We start from the raw sequence: 14,625 nt of genomic DNA on the forward strand, positions 1-14,625 counted from the left end.
GAGTAACAAATCAGAATTGGCGCTTTAATTGTATGTGCGCCTGAAATTAATTATTGAGAAAACTAGGTTCGATTTACTGAGTTTTTTAAGCTTCGATATTATGATCTTTTCCTTAAGTTGAAATTACTAAATAAAACGACTAAGAATTGTTCTCAAAAATAACGAAAACATTCAAAATGCTCTAATTTGGGAGACGAAGCACGCTAATTGACTGAGTACTATGAGTCGTTAAAAAGTGAACAAATTCTTGTCAAATTCTTGAACGAAAAAAAACTTGTTTAAATGTAAAATTCAATATTCAAACTACGAGTTCATAGCAGTTGCGAAAACCACTAGCTAAACAAAGTTATCCAGTGATCCTCTTGCAAAATTTGATAAAATGATGATTCTCTTATGCAGATGAAATTACAAAAAAACTTCAGCAGTCTTGTAGCGCTAGAGACTTGTGTAAAGGAGAGTCAATGGAAGAAGGCCCTAATCAGAAGTCCAGAAAAGAACATGAAAGTGAAAAAAATAGCTGAATTTAAAGACGTGCTACAGCACAGAATATTTATATCATGAGTTAATTGGGATGAATGTCTGAGATTGCGTCAAGCAAGATATGAGATCAAGACACAAGGAAGGTGATGCTCATGAAAAAAAGACATTAAATAACCAAACAAAAACTCAATGGAATTCATGGTAATTTCAGGTGAATATATGCAAAACTAGACATCGAGTCTGCTAAGCTAGATTCAAATCAGGTCTCATTGTTATGTTTGCCAAATACTTTTTTGGGTCCTTGATGCAGATCCTTTTGCAAAAACTGCGCAAATCAAATTAGAATTTCCCATGAGTTTTATATTGATTTAAGGAAAAATCTGAAAAAAGGACCAGGGCTCCTATAGAAAATTTTGAGAACATTCTGCTCTCTTGTTGATCTATATTAATCAAGTGGTATATCGCAAATATTGAGTTGATGTCATATTGTAATTTAGTTTAAAATATATAGAAAAAAAACACACAAGTAAATAATCTAGGATTTGAAAAATCTTAATTGTCTAAAAACACCTGAGAAGAGTATATGAGATGTATCAGATGAAATAAAAATTGTTAAAAAACGCGAAGTAATTTGTTTGGGAAGTTTCTCAAACTCATATCAAATATTCTTCTTATTGAACCTACAATATAGAAATAAAATTTTGCTGAATCGAATGATTCTAATTAAAAGATTTAGTTTTTTTTTTAAATTTGTTGATAAAAACGTTTAAATTTAACCACGCCTTGTCTCAATTTTTTCAAAAATCAACAAAACGAGTTAAAATTTTTGCGGAGTTTTGTGTGACTTAATGCAATGTATGTTCTAAGTTGAAAACACTTAAGCTTTTGCAAGCTTCTTAAGTGCCAGAGCTCAAAAAATGATCAAAGTAGAATTGATTTTCAAGAAACTACGAGAATACGTAAAATAGCAAGTTGACTTGATTTGTTAGACTTTTTCAAGTGCAAAATGTTCTTCATGCTATGCCTTGATAATATAAAGGATAATTTTAACGCTTTGCAGTTATTTTTTTTTTCATTTGACAACACAGTGAGTGACATATCGAAGTTGAAACTATAGCGAAATTTGGATTAAAAAAATATAAAAATTTGCATGAGGAAAGTCAAAATAATAAGAGTGTGAGTGCCAATTGAAGCGTTTTTTAATTTCTTTCTTTTTTTAATTTGTTCCAACCAAACAATACATAACAATTTTGATAAGCGAAAAACAACGATTGATAGATTTGATACATTAAAATAAAAACCAAAAACTTCATCTTATCAGGATTGCATATTGAAGTAAAGTGATCTACAAACTTTACAAAAACACTTTGGCAAAGTTAGAAAATTTAAAACAGCAATTAGTGATGAATAGTTTGAAGTCGAGCTTTTTTCTGCTGCATTTGAACATAAATAACGCTAGCTGGACTCTGTTCAGAGTTACAAGCTTTATTGTAATTTTATTCCAATAAGGAAGAAATTTCTCTTTTAACTTCTATGTTTTTGTAATACCTATCAACTGCACAAAAAAAACCGCGCAAAATGAACATAGAAAACACGCGAAGGGCTTTAATAAATTCTATTTTTTTTCTTTTGTGATATTTGTTTCTTAAACTAATTACTGAATGAAAGTTTAAAAAGTGATCTTTAATTACTAAACCGACAAAACACTAACAAAACTCTAGCAGCTGAAAAAATGATTATTGCCTCTCTGAGGGCATCACAGAAAGTAATTCATTCTAAACAATTGTTTTTTTTTTGCACTTCATTAAACAAAATTTATTAAACAAGACGAATTTTAGACTTGAAACGTCATTAAGCAAAACAACTCGTGTTTCGATACATAACATCCTTTGACTAATTGTGAAAACCCAGATCAAGTATTTGAGCAAACAAAATTTTTTTCTTAGAGTCAGACTTTGCGTCGTTGTATCTAAATTGTTAGTGCCGTCAAATAATTTGCTCAAAAATGCGTTATTTGAAGTCGTTTTTCTTCGAATCGTACCTCTTCAATGGTTTTTAATGTTACAAAACAAGAAACTGAAACCAAATATCTATTTCAGTTTGATCTTACAAACAAAAACAATAACACCAAAAACAATAAATTGAATTTAAAAAAATCAAAATTGAAACATTTCGACCTTGAATTGACTTAGAAAGATCAGAAAGAAAGTTAATTTTTCGCCAAAAGTTTTCAAATTTTTACGATTACTTTTTTCCATGAAAAAATAAGGCCAAAAAATAAAACATAAAACAAAGCAATTGAATCTAATGACAAGCGCAAGACAGCGAATGATTGCGAAAATGTATCAACAAAATGATCATCGGTAAAACGTTTAATTTTTGCCAAAAAACCTCCAAAGTTTTCCGATGATTTCAGTTTAAAAATATTTCGAAGCAGTAAATTCAGGCATTAATAAGGCGGATAACTAAGCAAACGGTTGATGATAAAAAAGTGCACTAAAGTTGTTTATTATCGAACACTCAGTATCGAACACAATATTTTCGGATGTTAACCAGAAAAACAGCAATTCGACCATTGAAAGTTTACCAAATTATTGAAATATAGATTTCTTGACCAATTTCTGTTAACTTTGCTTCAATTCTTGTTAGTGATACTTCGTTTTTGCTGAAAAATCTTTTTTCTCCTTAAAGTTTGAAAAAATGATCATGAAAATTTAAAAATAATTTTCTTAGAGATCTGTAAAGATCTTGAAAAATCTTGAAGAATCTTGAAGGTCTTTCCAAGGTTTCAAAATAAAATTTCAAATTTGCTCAATGAGCTCAAAATCAATAATACAGGTTTCTGGAAATGTGTTCATGACTTTTGGCCTGTTAAAAGTCGTATAAAACACATAAAACTTTTTGAATCTCAAGGTGACTAGATATGGCGTCTCTTTTATAATTACTATTCAGTCTTCTTCACTATTATAGGCGAATTTCTCGAATTTTGGGATGAGTGTGTTGCAAACATTGATGAAGCAGTGGGATTGTTTCTACACAGTTTTAATGGCTCAAACTCGATCAGAGTGTTTTCAAACGCATCTGACACTGACAAGTGAGTGGTTTTTGTTTTAACTTTCAAAACAACTTAAAATTTTTGTGCTCGGGTTAAGAAATGATTGTTCGACGAAAAAAGTCTTTTAAAACACATACATTTTTTAAAAAGTTCTTTGCTATGATCGTCTTTGCAGCTTTGAGATAGATTGGCTCTACGTCAACAACCACCAACTTGTGGCGATAGAAGTTGGTCGCTCTTGTGGCGGGATACCTGCAAAAATCATCAAAGAGAAAATTGAACAGATGCTTACAAGGACTGTTCCGAGAATTCAACACATGCTGATGAGTATCATCAAGACATACACAACTCACCAGGTGAGCAATCTTACTGCGGCGATTGATTAAGTTTGCCTATTCAGTTTGATGCATAAAGTGTTCCCCGGAGAACCGACTACTAAACTTTGACGCACTGTTTCCGCGCTCTCCTCGCATTTAGATTTTAAACACTAATAATCATTTACTACGTTATTCAGAAGAACACAAACCTATTTCACAATTGTGTATTTAGGAACCAACCGAGGAACAAAATAATACTGTCAGAGCTTATCTCGGTGAGAACGTTTTGTTCATTATTGCACTCACTAATGTTCAATTGGAAGACATTCGTAAGCATATCAGCGGCCGAATCAGTGATAATAACAGAAAACGAGCGGCTGGCAAAAAAGTTGTCGATGACATTGATTGTTCATCCAGTGACATTCTTAATCAAGTTTGGTTCATTACGAAGGAAACGGTAGAATCATCCCCAGAGAAGAAAATGATTTATCAGTTCAGCGGGCTGATGGGACAATCATCATGTTGCAAACAAACTTTGTGGACAGGTATCTTGGCATTTAAGAAAAATCAAGCGGAATGTCAGAAAAAAACGTTACATCATTACATAGCTGGTATAATTTATCTATCGTACAGTTTTCAACAACCTTTGAGCGTCCGTGACCGTCTTCAACAGCAGCAAAATGATTATATCGAATCTCGATATGGAAACAAATCCGAAGCTCCAGATGTCAAATATGATGACAGAAAGGTGTTCCAGTTCCAGATATCTGACATTGTTCTAAGTCCACAGCAGCTCTCAATTCTGAGAAGTGGCATTCGCCAACTTGTTATTTACGGAGAGGCTGGATCCGGAAAGTCATCATTGCTACTCGCGCTTGCTGTAGAAAAATGCGGGAAGCAAAAAGTTTCATCAGCAGAACACGTGTATTACTTCTTGCCTGACCGGAAAAAATTTTTCCGTGAAGATTTAGAAACGTTTAGGCAGAAATATTGTCAAGAAAGATATTTCCATGTCACTTGTCTCAGCAAGTTCAAAGAGATCATCAATAACACCTCGTGCAAAGCCACGTTCCTGGTTGACGAAGTATACCATACTGACATAGATGAAATGGTAGCGTTCGAAAATCGAGGTCGTGTTTTTATGTTCAGACCTAATTAGTCTGAACCGATCCGCGCGGGGACCGAAAATCCATAGTCGCCACGAATGTCAAAGTCTGCAAAGTCTAAACAATGTCTGCAAAGTCTAAAAATAAGACTGCAAAGTCAGAACACAACCCAGGTTGACCAATAAAGCGAGTCATACATTTCTCATATATGGACCATAGATTTCAATCGTTTCAAAAGTTTCATGAAAACAGCACGATTAGTATTCGCATTAATGAAAAACTATCCTTTTTTCTTAATGAAAATGTACGATCACATAGGAGAACCGTATGACTAGTGTTAAATCATAAAAAGGGATTTTATGACTAACATTTTTTATCATGAATGGGAATTGTTTGACTATCACTTTACGATAAATAGTAAATATGACTAAAACTTCAATTTTAACAGAAAAACTACCGGGTTTGATAAAAAATGTTTATCACACAATTTTTTCTTTAGAAAAAAAAAGATTTATGGACTAATAATTTTCAATCAGAAAGAATTTGTGTGACTACCATTTTCCCCAAATAGATCAATCTTTAATACTTCAAAACTAAAGTCATATGATAGAAAGCCAAATGAAAGTTAAAAAAAACTGCACGATAAAAACATAAGCAAAAAGTGAAAAACTGCATCAGAAAAAAAGTAATCGGAGTAAAACACAAAACTTTCTGATGATTATCATCCTTAATGCAAATTTAGATAAATAGATAATTTAATAAATAAAAAAATCATCATACTAAACTAAGCACCTGTAACCAAAAAAATTAACTAGCAATCATCAGTTTTTGGTCTAAAAAAAGTTTCAAAATTTTACAGAGTAAGATTTCGAAAATAAAGTTTTCTCAGGTGAAAAGTCCAATGACTGCCAGTTTTAGTCAGATAAGTTTATCAAACCACGACTGAATGGGTTTTACCAATGTTATATCACTCAATCCAGTCCGATGATTATTTGTAGTACCTAATTTTGCATGGATAACAAAGTAAGTTACAAAAAATTTAGACACACCCTACAAAATTTCTGTCCATTTTTCAAATGGCTGGCCAGAACAAAAATTTTCGTTCTATTATTCTCACTGCTTGGAAAAAGTATGATAGCTTTTCTTATGTGAGAACTGAAGTCCTTTTCTCTTGATTTTTTGTTTCTAGAAAAGATGTTGCGATACTTTTGTTGGGCTACGATGGCTTGAAAAAGTTCATAATTGGTTAAAAAAATAATTTCATTGAGGAAAAACAGATTTTGAAAATTACAATTCCCGTTTAAGGTCACACAATTTTATTTCGGAAGAATGCCAGTCATACCATTCTCATAAATGAGAATTGTATGACTATCATTTTCTCATAGAAATTTTGTATGAGATTTGTAAGAATAGTTTTTTCTTCTAAAATAATTGGTTGTATGAAACAGTATAAAAAGATTTTTTGGTGTATGGAGGTCAACTTGAGAAACCAGCAGAATCTGAATAAAAGTCTGCAAAGTTTGAAAGTGAATATGCTTAGTCTGAACAGAAGTCTGCAAAACCTTAAAATGATACTGAAACCGGGCTTAATTTAATCCACACGGGTTCTAAACCAGATTCTTTTGATCTACGTTTTCTGAATTCGGATTGATTCGGTTCACATGGACTGAAATCGGATTCACTCAGTCCACAGGGTCAAAACATAGTATTTTCTGGTTCCAACGGTCTTAACATGCTAAATTTTGGTCCACACGGTCTGAACAAAAAACCACGACCTTGACCCGAGAAAGGCAGGCTTCCAACCGTGGCTGGGTGTGTAGTATGGGTAGCGTGTGTTATTGGTGGTCAAAAGAATGCCCCTGTATTCTACCAGTACCCGGGCAGATTCAAAACGCGTTTTCTTACGGTACTATACAGAAGTTCCGCGCATATATCTGGACTATCTACGTACATTCTGAATAAATGGATATTACCAGAACTCGATGCTTGGTCTGCTGTTCTTTTCAAATGCTTCTCATCGGGGAACAAAAAATCTTTCCAGTTGATACGAATTTCGCCCTCAGACCAAGATCAGCAACATGTCATACGTGAAATGGTTCGTTCTTTTTATTTTTCCCCTTCATTTGTTGATCCATTTTTCCTTTTCACTTGTTGATCAACAATTTGGTGAGAGAAATGATTTTCATCTAATTTTGCAAAATTTGATCGAGCGATGACCACCGTTGAAAATTTCCACCGTTTTAAATGGTAAATATGCATAATTCTTGTTTAATGTTACAGAACTCAAATTCAGTTGTATTCTCAGTTTATACAACACTCAGTCACAACACGATACAACATAAAGCGAAGCTAATTAATGTTAACATGGAAAGTGTGTCTAAAATAGACGATTTGGAGTTCACTGGGACAGAATGGGATCACGTTTGCATTTTTATCGGGAATGAATTTCACGATCTTCTTCTCTCAGTGGTTTACAGCATGATAACACGAGCTGTGAAAAGTGTTATCATATACACGGAAAACTCAACAGTGTGTGACGTGATTGATACCTATCATAATCATGCCGGCGACAAACTTGTTCTGCAAATTCGCAGTGACAATTTTCCCAAGATAACCGATATAAAGCAACATTTGATAGATGATACAAAGCTTGTATCCTCTCTTTTAGAAGTATTATTCCTGAAAGGAGACTCCGAGAAACCAGATGTATTTAATCTCATAAAGTACATTATCCAACTACATCGCGACCATGCTTACAATTCTAGCAGTGTGTGGCTGCCAGCATTTTTCAAAACTCCCAAATGTGGACATTTTCTGAAAGGTTGCAGGGAGCTACCCACAATAGCTGAAGTTATTAGGCAAACGCGTTATGACCGTCTCGAATATTTGCTAACGTTTAATTGTCACAAACCAACATTATTCTATATATTCGACATACTGGAAAGTTCTCAACGACAAACGTTTCTGAGAGACAATTGTGGCTGGTTGTTCTTATCATCGTGTTTTAAAGAGTGTGAAGAAACTGTTCGGTTTCTGCTGGAACAGAACTCTTCTCTAGCGACATATATACATCCCGATGGAAAAATTACGTCATTACATATAGCTGCAATGTTCGGAAATTTACGAATTGCCGAAATGATTCTGGAAGCCACTCCCGATGAAGAACAAAATTCCTATATAGAGCACCCGAGTCGAGATTTTTCACCTAATTTGAAGCAAGATTTGAGCAGTTTGAGCGGTTTTTTCAGACAATTATGCTCAAAATCTTGCTTCAAAATGAGCGGTTTGAGCGGTTTTCGAACGGTTTATCTAAAAAAACCGCTCAAAAACCGCGCAAGATTTGAACGGTTTTAAGAGGTTTATCTAAAAAACCGCGCAAGTTTTGAGCGGTTTTTGAGTGGTTTTTTTTAGATAAACCGCTCAAAACCGTTCAAATCTTGCGCGGTTTTTGAGCGGTTTTTTCAGATAAATCGTTCGAAAACCGCTCAAACCGCTCATTTTGAAGCAAGATTTTGAGCATAATTGTCTGAAAAAACCGCTCAAACTGCTCAAATCTTGCCAGTTTTTTGGGCTGTTTTTTTAGATAAACCGTTCGAAAACCGATCAAACCGCTCATTTTGAAGCAAGGTTTTGAGCGTAATTGTCTAAAGAAACCGCTCAAATCTTACATATTTTCCGGTGGTTATTTTGCTCGAGCATTTGAAAAAACTCGCTCTCATTGTTTTTGGTCAAGACATCAAAAAAATATTGATTGATTTAAGAACGGTTAAGCACATTTTTTAAATTGTAGATAGTATTATAACTGCATCTTAGCGTGGGTTGACCAAAAAAGCTTATCCTACTATTTTCATATATGAAAAAATGCTTGTCCTACAATTTCCTACAGTTTCATAGACCCAGAAAATTGTAAAAAAAAACTCTAGGATAAGTGTTTTTTCATTATAGAAACTGTAGAATAAACATTTTTTCATAAATGGAACTTGTAGGATAAACATTTTTTCATATATGGAAATTGTAGGATAAACATTTTTTCATAAATGGAAATTGTAAGATAAGCATTTTATCATAAATGAAAATTGTAAGACAAGCATTTTTTCATATGTGGAATTTTTACGATAAGCATTTTTTTCATATATGGAAACTGTAAGATAAGCATTGTTTGGAAATTCAAATGAGGCTCAATTAGCGTTTAAACTTACCCATAAGACATGCAATCTCTGAACAGAGAAGAGAACCAACAGAAAAATCAGAGGGTTTTAGAGGTTGGAACCTCAAACTCTTCATTATCTGTAGGAAAATCTCCTCAACTCTTGAGTGAGCAAAAATGTCCTAAGGCTACTCCAGATGAACTAAAACCATAAGGGACTTGTCTCAAACGCCAAAAAATCTGTTTTCCTGATGGATACATTCTCCAAGCAAACATACTCCAGTTGTGATCCGCAAGTTCTGTCATCAGCATAAATTCATTTCCTATAAAAAACTAAATTTTACACGTGCGAGAAAACAAAAATTATTCAACACATACGTAATTAATGTTCATTAATATGATTTCTGATCCAAATTCAGAACTACTCTTAATTACATTATATTCGATTAAAAACAAGTTTTAACATGTTTCTGAACATCTTGCCTTTTATGAAAAAATGGTTATCATACAGTTTTCATATTTGCAAAATGTATGATAACTACTTTTTTAGATTCAAATTAAGTTTTCGTTTTTGATGAGCAATGTCCTTTAAATTGAGCAAAAGCACTCTTAAATAATTTAAGTTTGTTTATAAACAAGTTTAAGCAATTTCTGAAAATCTTGCCTTTTATGAAAAAATGGTTATCATACAACTTTTAAATATGGAAATTGTATGATAACCATTTTTTTCAAAAAAATAAATGTAGTTATTTTTCATCACCAGACTATTGTATTGGTTCAAATAGCCGGAGAAACTAGATTGAATCTTTTTCAAGGGTTTTTTGAAATTGTATGAAAATTGTGTGATTAGCATTTTTCAATGCATTTGATGCACGCAATTGTATGATAAGCTTCTTCGGTGTGGGGAAATTTAAAATAAGCGTTTTCGGTTTATGGAGGTCAACCCGGGGTCACATTAACTTTCCAGCCCTTTTTGTTGGTTTTAATCGGTTTTCTTTATAAGACCGCTCAAAAACCGCTTAAAACCGTCACGTCTTGCTTGAGAAACCGTTCAAAAATCACCGCAAGAAATGAGCGGTTTTTGAGCGGTCTTTTAATCAAGTTTTGAGCGGTTTGAGCGGGTTTTCCAAAAAAAACGCCCAAACCGCCCAAACCGCCCAAACCGCTCAAACCGCTCAAACCGCTCAAATCTTGCTAAAAAACCGCTCAAACCGCTCATATCTTGAGCAGTTTTTGAGCAAAATCTCGACCCGCGAAAGCAAGCGATATGATGAGTTCACCATTTGTCCTTGCTGCTTTTTGTGGTCATTTGAAGCTGCTCCAGTATTTCCGCGACCGGCACAAATCGAAGGGGACCAGTCAGCGAGAACTACACACTATTGCGGTCGATAACAAAGGAGCAACGCCTCTTTCGATTGCTGTGCTTAGTCATAATGTTGACATTGTTAGTTGGCTTGTCAGCATTGATCCGGATTGTATGAAAACAATATACAAAAACGACAAAACTGTGTTTCATCACCTCGCTGCATTCGGCAGTACTGAAATTGCTTCTGCTCTCTTAAAATCGTTGAATTCATCGGAAAAAAATTCATTGATTTCATGGCCAGACAAGAATGGCATGACGGCGTTTAACTGGTCGTGTTCAAAAGGTCATCTTGAGTTCAGCCAGTGGTTGATTCACGAATACAAGAATTGCCAGTCAGAATCTGATCCACCATTACAAATAGCTCAAAATAACGATGGATACACGCCTCTTGCTAATGCTGTGGCCTTTCAACATTTTGTCATTGTTAGATGGCTGATCAGCATTGATCCGGATTGTATGAAAACACGAAGCAAACAGCAAGAAAGTGTACTTCATCACGCAGCTGCAAACGGCGATACTGAAAACGCTTCTGTTCTCTTAAAACTGTTGAACTCATCGGACAAAAGTTCCTTGATTTTATCGCCAGACAACGATGGCCAGACAGCGTTTCACTGGTCGTGTTCAAAAGGTCATCTTGAGTTCAGTCAGTGGCTGATTCACGAATACAGGAATTGCAAGTCAGAATCTGATCCACCATTACAAATAATTCAAGATAATGATGGAGACACGCCTCTTGCGAGTGCTGTGGTCAATCAACAACTTGTCATTGTTAGATGGCTAATCAGCATTGATCTGGTTTGTATGAAAACACAAAACAAAAAGCAAGTAAGTGTACTTCACTACGCAGCTTCAAACGGCGATATTGAAAATGCTTCTGTTCTCCTAAAAATGTTGAACTCATCGGACAAAAGTTCCTTGATTTTATCGCCAGACATCGATGGCGAGACAGCGCTTCACAGGTCGTGTTCAAAAGGTCATCTTGAGTTCAGTCAGTGGCTGATTCACGAATACAGGAATTGCAAGTCAGAATCTGATCCACCATTACAAATAATTCAAGATAATGATGGAGACACGCCTCTTGCGAGTGCTGTGGTCAATCAACAACTTCTCATTGTATGTTGGCTAGTCAGCAGTGATCTGGATTGTATGAAAACACGAAACAAAAAACAAAAAAGTGTACTTCATCAGGCAGCTGCAAACGGCGATACTGAAAATGCTTCTTTTCTCTTAGAATCGATGAACTCATCGGACAAATGTTCCTTGATTTTATCGCCAGACAACTATGGCGAGACAGCGTTTCACAGGTCTTGTTCAAAAGGTCATCTTGAGTTCAGCCAGTGGCTGACTCACGAGTACAAGGATTGCAAGTCAGAGTCTGATCCACCATTACAAATAATTCAAGATAACGATGGAGACACGCCTCTTGCGAGTGCTGTGGTCAATCAACAACTTGTCATTGTTAGATGGCTATTCAGCATTGATCTGGATTGTATGAAAACACGAAACAAAAAACAAAAAAGTGTACTTCATCAGGCAGCTGCAAACGGCGATACTGAAATTGCTTCTTTTCTCTTAGAATCGATGAACTCATCGGACAAAAGTTCCTTGATTTTATCGCCAGACAACGATGGCGAGACAGCGTTTCACTGGTCTTGTTCAAAAGGTCATCTTGAGTTCAGCCAGTGGCTGATTCACGAATACAAGGATTGCAAGTCAGAATCTGATCCACCATTACAAATAGTTCAGCAAAACGATGGAGACACCCCTCTTGCGATTGCTGTGATCTGTCAACAACTTGTCATTGTCAGATGGCTGGTCGACATTGATCCGGATTGTATCAAAACACGAAGCAAAAAGCAAATAAGTGTACTTCATTATGCAGCTTCAAACGGCGATACTGAAAATGCTTCTGTCTTCTTAAAACTGTTGAACTCATCGGACAAAAGTTCCTTGATTTTATCGCCAGACAAAGATGGCGAGACAGCGTTTTACTGGTCTTGTTCAAAAGGTCATCTTGAGTTCAGCCAGTGGCTGATTCACGAGTACAAGGATTGCAAGTCAGAATCTGATCCACCATTACAAATAGTTCAAGATAACGATGGGGACACGCCTCTTGCGATTGCTGTGGTCAATCAACAACTTGACATTGTTATTTGGCTTGTCAGCATTGATCCTGATTGTATGAAAACACGAAACAAAGAGCAAAAAAGTGTACTTCATCACGCAATGCATAACGGCGATACTGAAATTGCTTCTTTTCTCCTAAAATCGATGAACTCATCAGACAAAAAATCATTAATTTTATCGCCAGACAAGGATGGCAAGACAGAACTTCACTTTTCGTGTTCACATGGTCATCTTGAGTTTAGCCAGTGGTTGATTCACGAATACAAGAATTGCAAGTTAGAAAATGATCCACCATTACAAATGGTTCAAGAGAACGATGGAAACACGCCTCTTGCAATTGCTGTGTTCAATCAACAACTTGACATTGTTATTTGGCTTGTCAGCATTGATCTTGATTGTATGAAAACACGAAACAAAGAGCAAAAAAGTGTACTTCATCACGCAGCTGTAAACGGCGATACTGAAATTGCTTCTGTTCTCTTGAAATTGTTGAACTCATCGGACAAAAGTTCCTTGATTTTATCGCCAGACAAAAATGGCGAGACAGCGTTTCAGTGGTCGTGTTTACAAGGTCATCTTGAGTTCAGCCAATGGTTGTTTGACGAATACAAGAATTGCAAGTCAGAATCTGATCCACCATTACAAATAGTTCAAGATAACGATGGAGACTCGCCTCTTGCGAATGCTGTGTTCAATCAACAACTTGTCATTGTTAGATGGTTATTAAGCATTGATCTGGATTGTATGAAAACACGAAACAAAAAGCAAGAAAGCGTACTTCATCACTCAGCTGCAAACGGCGATACTGAAATTGCTTCTGTTCTCTTAAAATCGATGAACTCATTGTATAAAAGTTCATTGATTTTATCGCCAGACAACGATAGCAAGACAGCGTTTCACGTTTCGTGTTCAAATGGTCATCTTGAGTTCAGCCAGTGGTTGTTTGATGAATACAAGAATTGCAAGTCAGAAATTGATCCACCATTACAAATAGTTCCAGATAACGATGGAAACACAACTCTTGCGGCTGCTGTGATTAGTCATCATCTTGACATTGTTAGTTGGCTTGTCAGCATTGAACCGGATTGTATGAAAACACGAAACAAAAATAAAGAAAGTGTACTTCATCAAGCAGCTGCAAACGGCAATACGGAAATTGCTTCTGTTCTCTTAAAATCATTGAACTTGTCGGACAAAAACGCATTGATTTTATCCCCAGACAACGATGGCATGACAGCATTTCACTGGTCGTGTTCAAAAGGTCATCTTGAGTTCAGCAAAATGATGCTTGAAGAATACAACACATGCACATCAGAATCTGATTCGCCATTACACACACTTCAAGATAGAAAGGGCAACACACCTATTGATTTTGCTGTGACGAGTCAACGTCTGGATGTTGTTTTTTGGTTGCTGACAAATAACACTGACATGCCTGTCGTGGTGTCTGAAGAGTAGCTGTTTTCTTGAATGAATATCCCACTGACTTAGATTATGATTTTTATCATCTAGTAGAATGATAATATTATCAGCAACAATAATCAGAAATGATTTATGTGGCCAAACTGTGCACTGAATAGGCGCACAATTTGTTGTCGCTAGGTCAGTTGATTCCATGTACAAGTCTTTAAACAAGTTGCAAACTAAATTGTAATTGAATTCCTCATACAACATTTCATTTCCATGATTCCGCGTGAAAATATCTGGAACGTTGTTCTTGTATGCACATTTGTTTTGACATGGGTTCTGCAAAAAAACGAATGTAACTAGTTGTTCTGGATTTACAAATTTAAGCGGACTCCGCAAAGTGTAAATGGTTTTTACAAGTGTAAGTTGAATTTAGTTTTTTACTGAACTAAACCAGCTTTTTCATATGAGCAAACAAAAACTAGAGCTAGAATCATTTTATAAGTCAGTGGAACCCACAAAAAAGTCGAAAATCAATGGTTAACTAAATTGCTGGATGTACTTTTTAGTGTTTGACATAAATTTCCCATCAAGTAATTTTCATAATCATAAGTGGAATT

The 14,625-nt window shown here is 35.3% G+C and overlaps 1 protein-coding gene across 2 annotated transcripts in view; it reads left to right on the forward strand.

Moving 5' to 3' along the window:
- Positions 1-14,397, forward strand: part of LOC134855114 (uncharacterized) — a 40,833-nt gene extending 26,436 nt beyond the window's left edge. For both annotated transcript variants that reach the window (XM_063871514.1, XM_063871515.1), the window contains 6 exons: positions 3,451-3,574; positions 3,711-3,891; positions 4,085-4,982; positions 6,749-7,053; positions 7,239-8,148; positions 10,365-14,397. In XM_063871514.1, coding sequence (XP_063727584.1) covers positions 3,451-3,574; positions 3,711-3,891; positions 4,085-4,982; positions 6,749-7,053; positions 7,239-8,148; positions 10,365-14,056 — 6,110 coding nt within the window. In that variant the 3' untranslated portion in view covers positions 14,057-14,397. The remainder of the gene's footprint in view (positions 1-3,450; positions 3,575-3,710; positions 3,892-4,084; positions 4,983-6,748; positions 7,054-7,238; positions 8,149-10,364) is intronic.
- Positions 14,398-14,625: the final 228 nt, after the last annotated feature.

Source organism: Symsagittifera roscoffensis, chromosome 10 (assembly GCF_963678635.1).
Source record: "Symsagittifera roscoffensis chromosome 10, txSymRosc1.1, whole genome shotgun sequence".
In the NCBI taxonomy this organism is placed as follows: Eukaryota; Metazoa; Xenacoelomorpha; order Acoela; family Convolutidae; genus Symsagittifera; species Symsagittifera roscoffensis.